Here is a 20,273-nt window from a genome sequence, read left to right on the forward strand (position 1 = left end):
GAAAGAAAGAAACATTTATTTAACTCCACAATACTTATACAATGTACACAATACAATTTAAATTAATAATGAAAACACAGATAACAAACAATTTCAAACAAATAAAAAACAAGTAAACAATTAAAATAACGATAGGTAACAATCTTATTAGTACAGAAAAATAAAAAATAATAATAAAAAATAATAATAAAAATTAATGTGAGAAACAGTAAGTGGAGCCAAACCAGGTAGCCACTCAGTATATGTCAATCACAATTGTTTTATTTCCCAGTAACATATTTTCGTGTGGCTGCGTTACAAAATTATCACATACTATTTACTTTTTTACTTAAACGCTTCAATATTTCTTCCATGACTGTTTCAAACATATTAGAGTCACTGGAAGGAGGTCTCTATACGAAAACAATAATGTAACGCTCCAGAATGGTGCGTTCTACAGAAAGGCTAACAATGTCAGTTTGTTCTTTGCATTTTACACTATTGTGAACAAAAATAACAGAACCTCCATGAATTACTCACATGGGACCTGATTAAACACTTTTTAATTTATTTACAACTGACATTGTTTAAGCCCCTGCACCATTCTGTTTCACGAAGAAATGTAATACTATTACATATTATGTTTTAAAAATAATTCAAAACCCAATAATTTGCTAGCCAAGCCTTGAATAGTGTTATGTAGTATGTACAATGGAAAAAGGCTGCTTAGTTAGTTTAAGTCTTCTATAGTAGTTTAAATCTAGATTAGTGCTAGTTTGTTGGTCAATATTTAACCTGAGTTTGTATAATATATTAGATAAACTGATACCGAACATGTACCAGACTGGTTAATAATATTATACACTATTAACGTAGCAAGTTCTCTCTTATATCCAGATGGCAGATACACTGTATTCTTTCATCTTTGTCAAAGTAAAAAATTATTTTTATATAGTTTACATAGCCACTTAGCTGACCACATTCAACCAATTCCTCATGAAGACTACTAATTGATGTGTTGCAGCGCCGCTTGAGATTGTCTTGTACTTCCATTAAGCTGCATTCTAACTCAGCAATACGGCTAAGAGCTTTCTCGCGGTAACTAGAGCACTGCTGGAAGCTGTCCTGTAGGGCTTTGCACTTGTCTTTGCTGTTCATCGATGTAATGTGTGGTTCAGCTAGCTCGGCCTTCAGAAGAGAATTCGTTTTTATTATTTCCTGTATCTCTATTTCCCTGTCATCTCGCTCTTGAATGAATTGTTCACATAATAATTGTGAAGCTTTTAAATCATTAAGTGTAAGCTTTTAAATCATTTAATTTGTTCTCCGTATCCTTAGAAATTGCCTTGCAGGTCAGCATGTTGTAGTTTTTATTTGCTGAAACATATGAAAGAAAATGTATGAGATAATTATACCAGAATTTATTATAGAAAGATTATTTATGTTTTATTCTATTAAACTAATATTCTATTAAACTGTAAAGAAAAGAGAAATATTGATATTATATGGTTTATTGGAGAAGATATTTAAATTTGAATAACCATTAATAGTAATATTTACTACTAGCTACGCTTCGCGGTTTCATCCGCCTGGCTCCGCTCCTATTGGACTTGGCGTAATGATATATAGCCTATACCAGATACCTATAGCCTTCCTCGATAAATGGGCTATCTAACAAAGAATTTTTCAAATCGGACCAGTAGTTCCAGAGATTAGCGCGTTCAAACAAACAAACTCTTCAGCTTTATAATATTATTATAGATATTATAGATTATAGGGCTAAATAACAAATTTTAAATAATTAAATAATAAAAAAAAACTAACATTTCCCACGGGAACTAGCGGATTTTTCTTTGGCTACGCGGGCGAAGACGTCGGTGGAAAGCTGGAAATATATTAAGTTGTAAGTATTATGTATTTTAATATGAATGTGTGTTTTGAAGAGGTAGTATAGGAAGGGAGTGTGTGTGTGTGCGTATATGTGTGTATGTGTGCGTCTCTGTAGGTATGTGAATAATGTGAGAGAGCAATAGGAAAATTATTATTAACCTATTGTTTGTGGTAGTCCCGGAAGCAGCCAATAATACAAAGATTCACTCGACACTCCATACATTGCCATACAGTGCGACTGCTTATGTTTCGCACATGTGCGCAATACCAGCACCTTCCTCGCTTGACGTCGGAGTGGATGGGAAAATGGTCCCCCTCGACGTCTGGACGATTCAACATCGTTGTCGTAGCATGCGGCGTGGTTTTTTTTCCTACAGTCCTAGTCCGTGTTATCACTCGTCGCTCAGTCGTTAAGTCAATCTGTCGGTAAGTCTTAAGTAAAGTCTCCGCCAACACTGTCCGGAACTGCCGGTGAGCTATTTTGTGTTTGCTGTTGTAAATAACAAAGCAATTAAATATAGCAGTACTAAACAAGTGTCGAAACAACTTTTTATACCAAACGCGGCTCCTGACTCTTTCCAATGGATGAGCAGATAGGTATTGATCCTTTCGATCAATACCGCCCATGTGCTTGTTATAATCAAGAACCACGCTTGGTTTGTAAGCGATTTTATTATGTTTTATTCGGGTTCCTATTTGAAGCGAATGGTACGTAGAGATCATACAAACTAATTTAGCACCTCGAAATACTGTAAGCGACAAGTCGGAACAGTAGGTAGCGATGACTTCACCCTCTCTTAAGTCAGTCTTTGTCAGCGTCCTTATAGAACTAGGAATAAATTCCCGGTTCAGTCTTTGGGTCCCGTAACAGTCCGTTTTACGAAGTTTAAGACATCGTGCTAACAATGGACAATTGTAAAAATTGTCCATTACTAGCGAGTGACCTCGATGAAGGAGAGGCTCTATTAAATCAAAAACAATTTTCGATGTCGCATTAGTCGGTTGAAAATCAGTCATATCAGTTCTCTGGTCTGCCTGGTTCGTCTGTTCGGTCTGGCCCGTTTGTTCTGTCTGGTTAGGTCTGGTTTCAGTATCATCGTCAGAGTCATCATTGTCAGTCATCGTCGGTTTGTTCTTTCCAGCGTATACTATAAACCGCCAGAGATACCCACTTGATGACTCACACAGCTCATAAGTTTTAATCCCAACTTGCGCGGCCTTTGTATTGATCTTCTGAGTAAAACTTAGCTTTCCGTGCCACTTTAGCAACGACTCATCAATCGCTATCTCTTGCCGTGGGTAATATAAGCTGGAAAACTTTTGGTTAAAATAGTCGATAATTGTTTGAATTTTGCACAATTTAGATCTTGTCGGTTTGTCAGTCAGTTTGTTGTTGTCAACGAAGTGTAGCATAGATTTTAGGAGGTTATATCTGTTATAGCTCATGATTTTTGAGAAATATGGCATCGTACCGAAGCCATTAAAAGAAAAATAAGATTCTTCTCGAGGAAGGGGGTACAATCCTTGAAGTATCATCAGAGACAAAAACGAAATCATTTCTGCTCGGTCTGTAGGGGTCCAGCGATGTTGGCGGGAGCTTGATGACAAATTGCCAGACTCAATTTTCTGCCTTGCGTAGCGATTGGTCTCTTCGCAAAGCAAGTCAATAAACTCAACGTCAAACATCTTGTGAAATATGTCGATTGGAGTAGAGTTTTTTGTCACCTCAAAAGTCGGTCCAGGTGTCCCAGTAAATTGTTCTCGTTGACCTTTGAACGTACTCCGGTCCTTGTCCCAATCAAATCTCAAACAGTCTTCAGGTAAAAGGTGTTGTAAAGCCTGATCATTAGCGATGTCTTCGGCCTGTAAAAATTGTTCTTGGGGTAGAGTCAGGTCAGTGTCAGTCACGATCTCTATTTGTATGTCTGTCGGAAGCTCTCCAGATTCTTCAATGTTAACGTCCATGTCGGCGTCACTGTCAGAGTCCAAAATAAAGTCCATATTGTTTATATCCGTCGTAATGGCATCTGAAAAAAATCAATGTAACAAATAAATATTGTTTATCTTATTAAAAAAATATGAATAAACTTATCAATTGAAACCAATCAATGTAACAAAAAAATATATATTTGAGACGATTGACTCTAACTAGTGTTACAAATAGTGTAGTAGTGATGGCCTCTCTAGTACGTAGTATATAGTAACTCAATGATTCGAAATAAATATCCAATTCCAAAAGAGAGTATTTTAACAAGAAGCATCAGTCTGTGATCTTGTTGTTACAATAATTATTTTGTATACTCTTTTTCGGGGCGTACGACATACATTCGCCCAGTTTATAGCAGCCTTACCAAAACTGTCGTTGTCTATGTCAACAGCAACGTCAAAATCCTCCATGTTAACTAAAACAAAAAAATATGTGCCTATACTAGTGTACACACGTAAGAAGTGAAACTTCTTTATGACCTTATTTTTCAAAAAATGATTTACTATAATATGCAACTTTACAGAAATACGTCGAATCACGCGTTGTAGGGATAAGAAAAAGATGGCGCGTAACGGAAAAATGTCACGCGTAATGTTACACTAAATTTTTTTCCAACCCCGATAAAGAAGTTTCACTTTAAAAAAATTTTCATGTTACAATTACACCACTTACTTACATATACCATAAAAATTAAATAATATTTATTTGCTAAAACATGGTACAGCAAGATGTCAAAAAATATAATAGTCCATCATGTTTCGTTTAGTATTAACATGAAAGATGAAATTAAATTCAACTACATTTATTATATACGTCATATTAAAATGAAGTCCCATTTCAATTAATTGCAACATTATTCCATATCTACTAAAACATTTCAATCTACACATACACATATAAAAATTACTGGTCAATTAAGAAGAGTATATATGGAAATTGGTACAGCAGATCTCGAGTTATAAGTGTTAGAACAAACAGGAGTTTCTTTTATATATTAGGTATATAGATAAAGATAATAAATATAACATTTACCAAAATCGACGTCTGGCGGCAATATGATCAAGGGCGGCGTAGGTTGTCTTGAGGTCGAAGGTTGCGATAGCGGGTAGTCCTGTGAAGTGGAAGGTTGCGATGGCATCGCAAAAACTTGTCCAGAACTTAGGGGTTGTGGTGCCACTAATTCACATGGCTCCCTTTCAGGAGAAGGAAATTTTCTAAAACGAAAAATTCAAAAATTTTGAGTATCTTATATAGTATAGTACACACATATATAGCATTTTTGAATAGATATACATACTTAATGTTATTCAATATTTATGTAATGAATGTATATATTAAAATGTATGAAGTTATTATTTAGTAGTTGAGTAATTTATAATTTTGTAGCACCTATCGCTGCAAATGTCAGTTGCAATATGAGAACTACTGAAAATCAGTGCTGCGTCTCTAAAGCCACAGATTGCCTGAGCCCCTATCCAATACACATATTATATTCAACCACACATAAGGCTGGTTGCAGAGCTTGACCGACCATCAGTGCGTACCGTCGGTCCTGACGATACGCATCAACAATGTGTATGACTATGACACTATGTATGGTCAGTCTAGCTATGAACGGTTTTATGAAGTTCCATACATATGACAAGCGCGACTGACGTACGCACTGATGGTCGGTACGACGGTCGATACTTATACATACGCGGAAAAGTCATATTTCTTTTTGTAATTGTAATTTTCATTTTTTGTTTTTGTTTGTTGCATGTTATTTTGTTATTTTTTTCCATTGTATTTTTTATTCATGTGTGTTTGAATAAATGTATTTTCTTTCTTATAACATTTTGTTGTAGCACATTCAAATAAATGTGAAATATCAAAACGGTATTTACAAAGAATGTCGCTTGCGTAGAGGTGCATCAGGAAGGCGCACCCGCTGAAGCTCGTTAAGCTGCTTACAGAAAATCCGCCTTTTTTTATCTGCCGGCGAAAGTCTCGGCGAGACTTTTCGGGCTGCAATAAAAAATATTAATTGTAGACACAATAAACACATACACAACGAACACTAAAAAAGGCCAAAGTAAGTGATTAATGATATAGAGATACTTACAGCTCTTCAGTTCCTTCTTTACCGTTTCCTGGACCTCTTCCCTTATTGCAACCGTGGCCATAGCCTTGGCCTTGGTCTGACTTCTACGGAGTGTTTCTTTCTTCGATAGATCTAAAAAAAATTTTTTGTTTTAACAACATTTATGTCTTAGTGCAATCAAATCGAGACCACATTATACAGCAGCACATCAACAGCACATTTAAGCAAAAACAGTGCAATACGAACTAGACTGGATGAAAATTATTAGAATAAAATTATGATACCTAGATAACACTTAAAATAATTATATGCTCATGCCTGTTTTGAAATATCATTATTTTAGGATAAAATACAACTTTGTACTTGTATAAAATATCTTTTAAACTAACTGCAAATTATACAAGAAAAAAAATAGCTGAACCCAAAAATCCAACACCGAAATCTCATCTGTACAACCTTTACTATCACAAACGTCCTTGGGTACTTTAGTGCCATCCGATCGAGCCTTGAGTTTCAAGTATTTTGTAATCGTGTTGAGTCTGAAATATAAGAATGTTGGAATATTTTATTAACTACTTACTACTACTTAGAGACAGTTTCTGGTACGTTATCGTAATAAACAGTTTACTCACGAACAATAGTCGAGAAGGTATATTTTTTGTTAAAATTGTTTACAGGAGAATGAAACGCTTACATGTTCACTGTAATGAAATAAAGTACTTACGACATTCTTCTTCAGTAGTTGTTGCTCACTCACAGTAAAAACTACAGCAAGTAATACACAGAATAAGTATTAGTTACAAATAATAATTTAGGTACACGAAGACGAAGAGACGGCACGTCAGTATTCGGCGTTATTCCGAAATTCGAGCTCACTGTCACATGTTACTTGTGCCTAAGTAGAATTATAACAACACTACAAACAAAAAAAAACACACAGCGGAACTATCCACAGAGCAAGTATATAATATAGAAAAATAAACAAGTAATATTGGTATTATAACTTTTATTACTTTACTCTTTGCGTATTATGTAATAACTAGGTGAAAATAATTGAAATTTGAAAATTGAAATTTAACCGTCCGCGTCGAATCTATTTAAAATTCGGTCAAGTGCGTTCCGTTTCGGAACGCCACAGATAACAAAATATAGTATAGATAAGTAAAAGTGGCGGGCCAGTGGTTTCCAATTACAGAACATAATGCGACTCAGTGGCGCACAATGCCGAATTATGCTGATGCTTACACCTTGGCCACGGGAACCGGCGGCGCGACCGACGGCGCGGCGGGCTGCGCGGCAATTCGCGCGGCGCGGCAAGCACGCCACGGGCAGTTGCGTTCGCCGCCGCGACCAGTGTAGATGAGGAGACGAGATGGCTTTATGAAAGTTAGCTCGACGTTAGTTTGGAGAGTAGCAGAGCTTTTTTGCTCAAGATTTAATGTTTGGAAGATATAGTGGAGTACACGAATTAAATAGAAATCGTGTTACAGACGGAGAATTCCACCAAAAATATGAAAAATATAGGCAGCACACAGATTTTTTTCACAACATTTTTAAACTTATGTTGCGGGTGGCTAGACTTCCAAATAGCTGGTCTAGCTAGAATTTCTGCAATAAAAGCTTCCGTCTCCATTTTCGCGAAAAAAAAAACAAACTATTTTAAATTAAGTTCGGTCCGGCAGTAGTCGCCGCGTCTGCCGCTCGACTCCGTGGCCTGCGCCGTAATAACTCATACATTTGTTTCGATCGCTAGTCGTGCCGCGCGATTCGCTCGGGGAAATTCGCCGGTCGTCTCGCTGGTCGCCACTGCGCGTGGCATGCCGTACATTTCCATACATTTGAATCATTCGCAAGCCGCCGCGCCGGTCGCGCCGCGCGAATTTTCGCTATAGCGAATTGTCCGTGGCCAGCACGTTAATAGGAACGTGAAACGCACCAGCAGGTTGCGCTAAAGTTCAGTGTTGAAAAAAAAATATTCATAGAGTTAGCAATAACCACATTAATGTGTAAATAAAGTGGTATACATAATAATTCGTTGAAAACTATTTACGGTTATTTTAAGTAATTTGGATTTTGATTATTTCATTGACATTTTTTTCAATGTTTGTACCTTCATCCATACTTATATTTATTTTTTTAACACAATTTGAATTAACTTTGATTTTTTCGAAAAAACTTCAATGAAACGAAAGCTTTAAATTTTTTTCCAACAATTAATAATTACTAACGATAAATCGATTGTTCGATTGTGCGAAGCGTTGCTGTAGTTGGAACTAGGGATGTAACGATACCGATACCGATATATCGGCCGATATAATCGGCAAGCCGATATATCGGTATCGCCGATTATAAAACAACCGATACCGATATCAAACAATTCAAAAAACCGCGCCCAACGAACGATGCGGGAGGCCGCCCGCGCGTGCCCTCTTTGTTTTTTGAAAAACTCTACCAATAGTAAACTTTTGTAAGGAACTGATTGTATGTGTATAACTTAAAGTTTAACTGACTTTGCAAAATACAAAAAACTAAAATAAAAGGTTTTCTTGTTTTTTGATATGGCATTGTTATTTAAAAGAATATGATTACAGTTGAGTGACTTGAGTCTCTGGTAATGCTGGTAACTTTTATGCATAATTCACTATTTATTTTTCTACCAAGCCATCGATATCGATATCGGTATCAGTATCGCCGATATTTGATTACAAATATCGGTATCGGTATCGTATCGGCAAAATCATGTATCGTTACATCTCTAGTTGGAACATTCAACGTTAAGCATTAGGCCGCCTGTCCACCTGCAAGAAAACTTCCGCGAGAAATGTCCAACAGTCTGTCTGACAGCAACTTGCAAGTTTAATTCCGCGTTTCCACCTGCAAGAAGACTTGCAAGTTGCTGTCAGACAGACTGTCGGACATTTCTTGCAGGTGGAAACGCGGCCTTAGACCGCATAATGCGCTCTAGTGCTGTAATTGGAAAACACGGTATATATTTCCATGTGTGTGCCACCGGCTCTCTGTATATTTTATTATCTTCTTCTTCTTTTTAAAGTGGCAACTCACTATTTATTATCTATTCATATGCCACGGACTGTCAAACTGTACATGTCAACTGTCAAGTATTCTGTGCATCAACTGCATCACAATAATTCACAAATAGTTCCTGTGAATCCTATATTACTTGCTCTGTGCTGTGAATAGATTACTTGCTCTGTGGTGAATAGTTCCAAATTTCCAAATTCCAATCTTAGTTTAACTATTTCAATCGATTTTTCATAATTATTGTAATCATGCATGACTTTACGAGTATATTAAATATCATATTTATTATAAGTGGTGGTGTTCTTACGTTTGTGATACTGTTTATATTTGCTAAGAGGCAAATTACAAGGTTTGCACTCCGATCGAGGAGGGGTCCCCATGTGCCTATTGGAGCTGATGCTAAAAAAGTAAGTATAGATATGTGCTATAAAAAAAATTGCGTGTGTGCCGAGCACACGTGTCAGAAGTGAAATATCTTGGCAAGATTCAAAGATTAAAATCGTCGCCTTACTCCATGACGTGACGGTATTGACATGACTCGACCTTGAGATTTTACTCTCAGCGCGCCTATTGAAGTTACTCAAAAACACAATCTTAAATCTAATAAAAGTAATCCGATAAAGTGAATATTCTTTAAATTTTTACACTTCTACTTTGCAGTGTTTGAAGAAAGAAATAGAGCGTAGAATAGAAGCAGTGCCTCGGATAATGTATGAGCCCCGGTTGCTATGTGCAGAACCTTCACATTATATATTGGAGCCCCAACAGCCGTATCACTATAGATTCCGAGCAGTGGATGATGTTAAACTTTTGGGTAAACATATTTATTTATAGTATATTGATTTTGGGTTGACTTTAGAAATTTGCGGCACAAATTTCGGCGTGATTTTAATTTTTTCCCATCTATAATAATGCCCTGAAACATACATTAGCGGCTTTTCGTGCGGAAACGTATAATTACAGAGAAATCTTAATTTTAATCTTTGAGGTTATGTTCAAAAATGTTTGAGTTACATTGACAAAACTACAAGAATTGTGTTTGAAAGAGATAACAAATGTCAAAATGTACATTCAAAACCATAGTTCATTCATAGTTCATTCAAAAGCATGTTGCTGAGGGACAACAATTCATAAGAATTATTGGCGAGTAGTAGGTATATGATTGGGGCAACATTGGTATGTTCATAAAAAAGTTAATCACTCAGATCCAGACAACCCATTAGTTGCCCCTGATGGAACTCATACTCAAAGAATTGAGTCCCAGTGGTGTGTTGTAAAAAGATTTTTTAAAAAGATAACTAAAACCACCCAAAATTCGATGATATTATACAAGAATATTATAATATGTGGAGACGCTGGGTGGAAAAAAATAAAATGGATCCATTCATTACCCTTGTAAATTGTATCAAACATGTACATACAAGATTTGAATAAATAATTATTAAAAAAAAAAATTATTGTATGTTTATTGCACACAAATTCTTAGTAACGGAACCGAATCTGTCCACCCCGAATCCACGTGGTACTTGTCTGTCATACACTAGAGTGTATTAAAAAAGTCGGAGGCGCGGAGGAGCGTGGCGCCCTGCTGAGGAGCAGGCAGAGTCAAGCGAGCTGGAGTGGCTGAGGATGGTCGCCGAAGGCGAACAAAAAGCCGAAGCTACGAAGGCGAGTGAAGACTCCTGCCTGCAACGAGGTACACGGGGGCAAGCGCCACGTTCTGCAGCGCCGGAGCAGTCAAGAAAGCCTTACAGATATCAAAAAAAAAAACTTTAAACTGATATTGAAAGTACTATACTTAATGAGTAAAATGACAATTATAACTTTAAAAAATAAAAAGAGAAATATCGAAAAATGTTACATGAAACGCTCCCATACACTTTGTATGAAATATGACTATTCCGAACATTTTATATGAAGGGTTTTGCTTTTTTATTTGCTTTTGTGCTTTAATTACTTCACAAATTTTAATGAAAGTGCATTTAGAGATTATTAATAAAGCTTGATGTGGAATACAATCGTATTTCAAATCAAGGATGTCATTTCGAACATTTGCTTTGCATACAAAATGTATGGGAAATAAAATGTATGGGAGCGTTTCATGTAACATTTTTCGATATTTCTCGTTTTAATTAAAAAAAGTTATTATTGTCATTTTACTCATTAGGTATAGTACTTTTAATATCAGTTTAAAGTTTTTTTTTTTATATCTGTAATAGTTACAGAATAATCGCCTGTGCACACTTAACGATTACACCCTGTATACTTTACCTACATATTATATACAGCTGGATATTATATAGATTTATCAAAGAATCAATTTTATTTTTACTTGTCGCAATTGCAACCAACTAAAAAAAAACTAAAGATATTTTTCAAAATTACCAATATGCATAGACAATTACAAATTGTGTGCAATATATAGTCTAAGATCCGGCTGCAGGATTAGTGCGTTCATCGGTTTTTTGCTGAAAACCGAATTTTTATGTATATTTATAATTAGGAGAATATATATCGACTAGGTTGCCAGTCAAAATTTGGCCGCAAGCATGTTTAATTAAAATTTTTCTAATCGATTTTTGGGAAAAAAATTCGTTCACATTTTTTTTTGAATAAAATGTAGTCTAAATCACGGCAAATGATATAAAGATTCAAAAAAATCACGGTTGCCGCTTTTCACCTGGCCGCAACATCTTGGCAGCCTGGTGCAAACAGGTATGATTTCGATTCATTTTTACGTTCATAACGTACATTTATGAATCATATATCAAATTAAAGCTAATTTTTTTCTATTTATTATCATATATGGTTGCCTAATTAAATCCGGCCGCAAATAAGGGTTGCCGGCTGTTAAAAATTATAAATATTTACGCCTATTAGTACACCGACGCATTCTTTTTATGTATATTTATAATTAGGAGAATATATATCGATTAGGTTGCCAGTCAAAATTTGGCCGCAAGCATGTTTAATTAAAATTTTTCTAATCGATTTTTGGGAAAAAAATTCGTTCACATTTTTTTTTGAATAAAATGTAGTCTACATCACGGCAAATGATATAAAGATTCAAAAAAATCACGGTTGCCGCTTTTCACCTGGCCGCAACATCTTGGCAGCCTGGTGCAAACAGGTATGATTTCGATTCATTTTTACGTTCATAACGTACATTTATGAATCATATATCAAATTAAAGCTTATTTTTTTCTATTTATTATCATATATGGTTGCCTAATTAAATCCGGCCGCAAATAAGGGTTGCCGGCTGTTAAAGATGTTGAATATTTAAGGTTGAGTGAAAGAAAATATGTAGTCCTTTTCAAAATGACAAATTTAAAAAGTAATATTGATTTAATATAATTAACAGCCGATCCTCTCTTTTTCTAGTTGTTTCGCTGCCGCACGCGAATGCGTCGGTGTACTAATAGGCGTAAATATTTATAATTTTTAACAGCCGGCAACCCTTATTTGCGGCTGGATTTAATTAGGCAACCATATATGATAATAAATAGAAAAAAATTAGCTTTAATTTGATATATGATTCATAAATGTACGTTATGAACGTAAAAATGAATCGAAATCATACCTGTTTGCACCAGGCTGCCAAGATGTTGCGGCCAGGTGAAAAGCGGCAACCGTGATTTTTTTGAATCTTTATATCATTTGCCGTGATGTAGACTACATTTTATTCAAAAAACAAGTGAACGAATTTTTTTCCCAAAAATCGATTAGAAAAATTTTAATTAAACATGCTTGCGGCCAAATTTTGACTGGCAACCTAGTCGATATATATTCTCCTAATTATAAATATACATAAAAATTCGGTTTTCAGCAAAAAACCGATGAACGCACTAATCCTGCAGCCGAATCTCGTACTAATAGTGAATCTACTATCTAGTAGAAAAATAAATCTTGCACTTAACAAAACAATCAGCAATTGATTTATCCGTGAACAGAGGAAGAAATTGCCTGCCAGGACACAAACCTCCGTCGGCACCCGCGCGAGTCCCTCCGCGCGTTTCTGCTAGCGTGTCTCGCGGCACCCCTCGACGGCCGCGGCCAGAAGCTCATACACCAGTTCTGCGATGCCTACGAGTCGGCCAGACACCATCCCGCTGAGTTTGGGGAGGAGGAGTATAGGGCGTATAATAGGTTGCTCTTGAAGTTGTTGGATGCGTAAGTATGGGTAGATACGTAAGTATGGGTAGATCTACTTCATGTAGAACTGTACAATATGTACAATGTACTTGTAAACTGTTATATTGATGATTCCTGTGTAATACATATCCTACTACTAATACTAATATACTAAGCTAATATAATATTATAAATGCGAAAGTTTTTGAGGATGTGTGTGTGTATGTGTGTGTTTGTCACGCAAATACTACTGAACCGTTTACAATGAAATTTAGGACACATATATAGGGTAACTTGGATTAGCACATAGGATAGGTTTTATCCCGGAAATCCCACGGGAACGGGAACTATGCGGGTTTTTCTTTTGGAAACGCGGGCGCGAAACCGCGGGCGTAAAGCTAGTACATATTATAAAATAGTCTTCCATTGCATCTGTCTGTCTATTTAAGATAAAAACAAGAAATATTGCACCAATTTTCATTCTGTTTTCACCAATAGTAATTCTTTAAGTTTTACATAGTTTGTTAAAGCCGTTGAAGGATAAACTAGCAAGTTTAATAACCCTCACCTTCTTCCCCGGGGGCCGTGGGTATCTTTGGAAGATTTCCCCACTAAAAAAAAAAAGTTTAATTTATATGATAGTATTTACATAGGTACTTACTTGGTAACAAGCTTTTTCAAGCTTGGTTATAAAATATGTACTTAATACAGTGTGGTTGATATTAACTAATATACTTGTATATTGGACAAATGCCTTTGGTTTGTATTGTAATGCTATAAAAAATAAAATCACTTTTAAAAAGAGCATAGGTAAGTGACGTAAATGAAAACATCACTTATTTCCTCATTAAAGAATATATATTTTATCCAAGAAACAATCTAATAATCTTTATATATTAAGAAGGTATATACAAAAAAACATCATAATTGGCTTTTTATAACAAAACCATAAGAAGTTACTTAAGGCCGTGTACGCGGTCCGTGCGCTGTTTGGCTCAAATATGTGATTTTTCAAACCAGATTGTCCATCAACCACTTATCTTACAAACATATGAATTACTAATAATTTTAGGAAATTTTATTGTCTATATAGTTAGTTAAGAGTTTTTTTCAATTAATACAGTATTTGTGAATACCATCAAGATAACTGAGCCGATGATTACTTGATTTCGCTTTTAGTGTCAATTTCGAAGCTAAAAATATCTGAAATCGCTGACAGATCTAACACACAATTTTTTTTAACTAACTGCAAAAATCCTTATTAAAATAGTTAGTTAAAAGATTTTTTTATTTTGGACTCCTAACTTACGAAATTAAAATCCGAACAATGTGAATTTTTTTAGAAATTATAGTCGACAAAATGATTATTTTCACCAAGATATTTGACTTAGTTTAATATAATTTTTACATATTGCAATAAAAGAACGTCTTACTTATAAGATAAAATTTAAAAAATCAACTAAGGTACCTCTATTATTTTTCTACAATTTTTTTTAAAGTACTATAAAACACTGCGCGCGACCCGATTAAAATCAGTCGGCAGCGAGCCTTTCCAGAGAGAGGACATGTTGCTCGGCGCTCTCCTGTGGACTTATGCTGTTCATAGTAAAAGGATAGCGCAAGCCGCGATCTATCGTAATAGATCGCGGAGATTTTGACTTGCGTTAAATTGAATAAGCCCTCTTAACTGCTCATATAATTATGTGAAGAACAATATTTTTTTTATTTTATTAAGCAATGTAAAATAATGTTAATCTCTACTTAACTGAGTCCACTTTAAGGTATTTCTACAATAAACAAAATTAAAGTATAATATCTTGCTAGAAAGGTATAAAACCTAATAGTACCATATCAAATCCATCTAGCACATTGACATTATTTTAATAATGTTATAGCAGAGCCCCTTTATTATAATTTATTCTTTCTTTTTAAAGAAAACAATTATGATTGATCATGATTTTATTCTGACTCGCGTCTTCGGCAGTTCCAGCAAGATATTTTTAAGCTATTGCATAGCTTTTATCTCAGACTTTGAACGCGGCGACCGAATGTAAAAATTCCGTAACGAAAAGACCTAACACCCCCCACTTCAACCGGCGCAGCGATGTATTGCTATGCAATTGGTTTACCGCGGCAGTCCTCGAGTGTCACACGTATTTTTTTTTCTATTCTTTTAAAATTGGTCAATTACAAAGCACGTGCCCAAGTGGGGTAAGAGGTAGATGCATTATACGTCTGTTACACTGATCGATTTCTTTAGGGACAAGTAGGTGATCAACATTATGTGTCCTACCACAAATTTTTTTTTCTTCGTCACCACCGGGAATCGAACCCAGGACCCCTCGGTGCTCACGCGTCAACCATTGTATCAAGGAGGCGGTCAAAATTGAAATATGATTGTGTGTAACCAGCGCTCGGCTGCTAAAGAGCGTGGGGTGCGTGGGCGGGGTGGGCGCGAGCCCGCAGCGCCGCCCGCGCCTGCTCGACCCCGCGCGCCTGCGCACCACGCTGCCCAGCGCCAACCACTACACTGCGCTAGAGGTCAGTATATGGACGAAGGAAGGTGGAAGTCCTCCATCGATAATGGGAGGATTCTCAAACTCAAACATTTCTAAACTAGACTTTATATAGAAGCACCGAAATACAGAAAAATAATATGTTGTGTATTAATCTGTAGCGAAAGCATTTCGTTTGCGCGACTCAGAGCGAGGTATCGCTACATAGCCAACGGTAAAGAACTAAATTCAAAAATTCTTTACCAAAATGAATTTAATATTTTTCGTTTTATGGCATACATTGTATATGTATTTCTATTCTTTGAAATTTTTTATCCAACCAATATTCCAGAGTTAAGCGCGTTAAAACTCTTTAGGTTTATATTTAACAATTTAACACAACAAAATAATATTTTTTTTGTAATATTTTTCAAATACACCAATTTATTTAACTAACAAACTCTTTCAGAACATGCCAGTCGACTCAAAACTAGAAGACGAAATCATCAGAGTCCCAGTGAAAAGCCCCACCGAGCCTGTAGTGAAGCCCCCAGCCGATGAGACTGCTGTCTGAGGGCGGAGCGCCCGCAGGGACGCGCAGACTCTGTAGGGCGGGGCGAAGAGATGGTGGTGAAGTGATAGTAGTGAAGTGACAGTTAGTGATAAAGTGACTGGTAGTAGTAAAGTTACAGGTAGTGATAAAGTGACAAGGGTAGTGATAAAGTGACACAAACGGCAGTGATACTATGGTAATGATAGTGAAAAATGAAATTGTGTAGGTGAAAATGTATGTGGTAAGGTATGGAGATTATATAGGTAGTTGGCATAATATAGAAATTTGTTTTATAGCATAAGATCTGATATAGTAAATTTTTCTCAATATTTTTTCCTATGAAATTATGAATAGTTATTATAAAGATACAGTAGTAGAAGTAGATTCATGTTGTTATAAAGAAGTATTAAGGAGCTAATAATGTATAACAATAATTATAATAATTATAATACTTATACTCTTCCTAGCTTTCCGCCCGCGTCTTTGCTAGCGTGGTCAAAAGAAAAAGTTAATCGTCATACTTGTGACATCTTTAATATAGCGCCATCTGTCGATATTTTTAAGTTTCGAAGTAATTAAAAAACACATTGTAATGTTTCTTCACATGGCATTGAGATTTACCGTGATAAAAGTAGTATCAGTCTCTAGCCATTTAACTATCATAAAATCGCAGTGATATGATGTGAAAAAGACATACAAACACATGATCACATATTATATACCAGCTTTCCACCCGCGGCATCGCCCGCGCAGTCAAAGAAAAACCCGCATAGTTCCTGTTCCCGTGGGATTTCCGTGATGAAACCTATCCTATGTCCCGGGGTAAAAAGTAGCCTATGTCCTTTCTTGGGTATCAAAATATCTATACCAAATTTCATGCAAATTGGTTCAGTAATTAAGGCGTGATTGAGTAACAGACACACAGACTGAGTTACTTTCGCATTTATAATACATATTAATATAGTATGGATTGTAATAATATTTCGGAGCATTTGGATCAAATGAGCTAAATAGAGCTAGAGCTCATTCTAACACTTCTAAGTCAAATTATTTTAGTGTAAACAGGCATAGAGCATTCTTTCGTTGTTCTTAGAGCATTCGAAAAGATTCTATGCAATGTTCTAATACTTAAAAACACTGAATACGAGTTTTCGTCTACAATAAAAGTTCACGATAGAATGCTCTTGCTCTAGCTCTATGTTTTTTGGGCAAAATAAACCATTGTAGTAAGGATTCTATGTTTATTATCAATTGATACTTAGAAGGGTAGTCCTGTTAATGTATTCACATTAATTCAAAACGATTAAGAATATAAAAAATTTAAAAAATTGTGGAAAACATAAATGAAATGTATTAAAATATGTATAGTAGAGCCATTTTAATAGGCAACATTTGACAGTTCAACAAAATTCAACAACGTAACCTAGTAACGACGACATAGAATAACATGATATTTCGTTTTGTTAGAACTGCACATTTGCTTAACTTTTTTCAATTACGATTACATATTTATAATAATAATGACCGATAGAAGTTATTTTAAGATTTCATTTCACTGATAAACCATCCTAAACATAATAAACAATTTCTGAATTGAAGAACTGACGTCGCTACAATTTTGTGTCAATAAACCTTTTTTCTTTTTAAATACTAGAGACGTTACTCTAAAAATCGAAATCTGACATCTAGAATCGAATGCATTGATTACTTGTGAATAAAAATCATCATAAATTAATAAATTCGATTGACAAATGTTTCAAATCCGTATCGATTAATACACTTTAATCGATGTTTTTAAGCAGGTTACCTCTCTTCGAAGATAAAATTGATAGACGTCAAATGTTGCCTATTAAATTGGCTCGACTATAATATGTATTGTATATACTTGAATATCTGTATGACAAATGTTATGTGTAAATATTTTTAGTACCCTAGAATGGTTTTTCATATCTAGATGTAGAATAATAATGTATGCTATGTATTCTACCCCTTTTGTATATTACTGCGTATACAGGGTGTCCCACTATTGCTATACTAAGCGCGAAGGGACTTGTAGTTTTGCATATACTGATTACGTAAAAATACTTAACAAAATTACATCAAAAAATTTTCGCGCAGCCGGCATATACCACTTCTCTAATGTGAGCATTTTCTCTATGAAAACATAATCTTAAACGATAGCTCACGTGCTGGTGGCTGAGTTGGGCGCGTGGCTTGTTAGGAGTGTACACACTACACATACTACATATTTGACAAAAAAATGCCTTTGGAATTTTATAAGTATTTTTTACGTACTTAGTGTATGCAAAACTATAACCTTTTTTGAGCTTAGAATAACAACAATGGGACACCCTGTATAGTGTAAAACAAAAGTGATCCTTTGATATGCTATAGTCAGTAAAAACTGTTTAGTATTAATTGTCAGAATTTTAAAAACTATTTATTTGTATATTTTGTGAGATTATAAACTGACAAAAATTGTGACCACATGGTTGATTTGATGCTATTGCTATTATTTAATTAACCAAATATGTACCTGTTTTCTTCTTCTGTTTTTGTAAAATATAATGAAAGAACATAATTTTGTACATTTTCCATTTTGTTGTAATGAAAAAGTATGTATTAAGTAGGTGTGTTATAAATAAAACAATTATAGTAGAGCCATTTTAATAGGCAACATTTGACAGTTCAACAAAATTCAACAACGTAACCTAGTAACGACGACATAGAATAACATGATATTTCGTTTTGTTAAAACTGCACATTTGCTTAACTTTTTTCAATTACGACTAAATATTTATAATAATAATGACCGATACAAGTAATTTTAAGATTTCATTTTACTGATAAACCATTCTAAACATAATAAACAATTTCTGAATTGAACAACTGACGTCGCTACAATTTTGTGTCAATAAACCTTTTTTCTTTTTAAATACCAGAGACGTTACTCTAAAAATCGAAATCTGACATCTAGAATCGAATGCATTGATTACTTGTGAATAAAAATCATCATAAATTAATAAATTCGATTGACAAATGTTTCAAATCCTTATCGATTAATTCACTTTAATCGATGTTTTTAAGCCGGTTACCTCTCTTCGAAGATAAAATTGATAGACGTCAAATGTTGCCTATTAAATTGGCTCGACTATAAAATATATTATTTTTTTTATTTCATCTAACACAGATCCTATTACACTTAACACTATCAGAGACTAGATACAGTTAATTACATTTTAATACATGATTATTATATTGGCACACACGGGAACTTTTCGGGTTATTCTTTGAAAACGACTTGGGTGGAAATCTAGTTATAAATAAATATTGTACAGTTTATATAGATTAAGCAATCACAAATTCAAACTCATTTCAGGATTTCACAGTGCGGTTCTTCTCCATAAATATTGCTTTCCGAATCGGTGGTAAATGTTAATAAATATGTAATGACGATTCAAAAGTGCGTCTAGAAGAGGTCATAATATTGAATAAATAAATGTTTGAGTTTGCCGCTTACAAATTCCATGGATAACAACAAACTAATAATTATTTTTATCATAACTAATATAAAATAAATTTTAAACATTTAAACACATACCTATCACTAGCCGTCCTCGGGCTTAGCCCGAGTTTACGTTTTCTCTTCATAAGAACCATCCCCGTACTTTAAGGAATATTATAAAAAAAAAAATTGCGATTAGGGCCGGCGCACATATGGCTGTTTATACTCGACAGTCACACATCATCGTCATTCTTTTTCCTATTTTGTAGACACTACACGTGTACATTCGTGAATAAAATGATGGATTGGGACGTGCTATTGATCAAATTACTTACAAAATAAGTAGAGGAAACAAATAAGAGTAGAGAAACGAAGAGACAGAACATTTTGTATTGAGGAAATTTAGGTGCCGCGCGAGCGCATGTGATCGCTTCGATGCTCTTCGGGAATAAAATGTAGTAATTTGATTTTTAATATTATTTTAATGAGGCCAATGTCGATAATAGCTTGACACTGAGAAATGCGCTCCGCCATATCTGCGCCGGCCTTTAATGCATTCAATTTGTTTTTAATAGTGAACAAACATAACTTCGTTACTTTTCTTG

At 35.0% G+C, this 20,273-nt stretch overlaps 2 protein-coding genes across 3 annotated transcripts; one reads left to right on the plus strand and one right to left on the minus strand.

Annotated features, from left to right (window-relative positions):
• On the minus strand, positions 1–6,803 carry LOC123699256 (piggyBac transposable element-derived protein 4-like). Of its 2 annotated transcripts, XR_006752507.1 has the most exons (9): positions 6,664–6,803; positions 6,396–6,478; positions 5,961–6,071; positions 5,743–5,863; positions 4,889–5,070; positions 4,221–4,271; positions 2,029–3,896; positions 1,804–1,864; positions 1–1,356 (listed from the first exon to the last, which is right to left on the minus strand). XR_006752507.1 is itself a non-coding variant. In XM_045646174.1 (8 exons), the coding sequence occupies exons 1-7, from the start codon at positions 6,666–6,668 to the stop codon at positions 2,029–2,031; spliced, it is 2,421 nt and encodes an 806-aa protein (XP_045502130.1). In that variant the 5' UTR covers positions 6,669–6,803; the 3' UTR covers positions 1–1,356. The 2 variants fall into 2 exon arrangements, 1 of the variants encoding a protein (XP_045502130.1); XM_045646174.1 differs by lacking the exon at positions 1,804–1,864.
• A 2,245-nt stretch (positions 6,804–9,048) lies between these two features.
• LOC123699267 (protein C1orf43 homolog) lies at positions 9,049–16,966 on the plus strand. The gene is made up of 6 exons (XM_045646188.1): positions 9,049–9,104; positions 9,156–9,388; positions 9,642–9,795; positions 12,935–13,154; positions 15,527–15,656; positions 16,080–16,966. The coding sequence occupies exons 2-6, from the start codon at positions 9,230–9,232 to the stop codon at positions 16,182–16,184; spliced, it is 768 nt and encodes a 255-aa protein (XP_045502144.1). The 5' UTR covers positions 9,049–9,104; positions 9,156–9,229; the 3' UTR covers positions 16,185–16,966.
• The last annotated feature ends 3,307 nt before the right edge of the window (positions 16,967–20,273 follow it).

Source organism: Colias croceus, chromosome 17 (genome assembly GCF_905220415.1).
Source record: "Colias croceus chromosome 17, ilColCroc2.1".
In the NCBI taxonomy this organism is placed as follows: domain Eukaryota; kingdom Metazoa; phylum Arthropoda; class Insecta; order Lepidoptera; family Pieridae; genus Colias; species Colias croceus.

Excerpts from the sequence above, each read along its gene's own strand:
- LOC123699256 (XM_045646174.1), bottom strand. Across the intron at positions 4,272-4,888 it reads GCCGCCAGACGTCGATTTTG|TTAACATGGAGGATTTTGAC; the intron begins GTAAATGTTATA and ends TTTTTGTTTTAG. Across the intron at positions 3,897-4,220 it reads CATAGACAACGACAGTTTTG|ATGCCATTACGACGGATATA; the intron begins GTAAGGCTGCTA and ends GATTTTTTTCAG.
- LOC123699267 (XM_045646188.1), top strand. The coding sequence starts at position 9,230 with ATGCATGACTTTACGAGTATATTAAATATCATATTTATTATAAGTGGT. Across the intron at positions 9,796-12,934 it reads GGATGATGTTAAACTTTTGG|AGGAAGAAATTGCCTGCCAG; the intron begins GTAAACATATTT and ends ATCCGTGAACAG. Across the intron at positions 13,155-15,526 it reads CTCTTGAAGTTGTTGGATGC|CGCTCGGCTGCTAAAGAGCG; the intron begins GTAAGTATGGGT and ends GTGTGTAACCAG.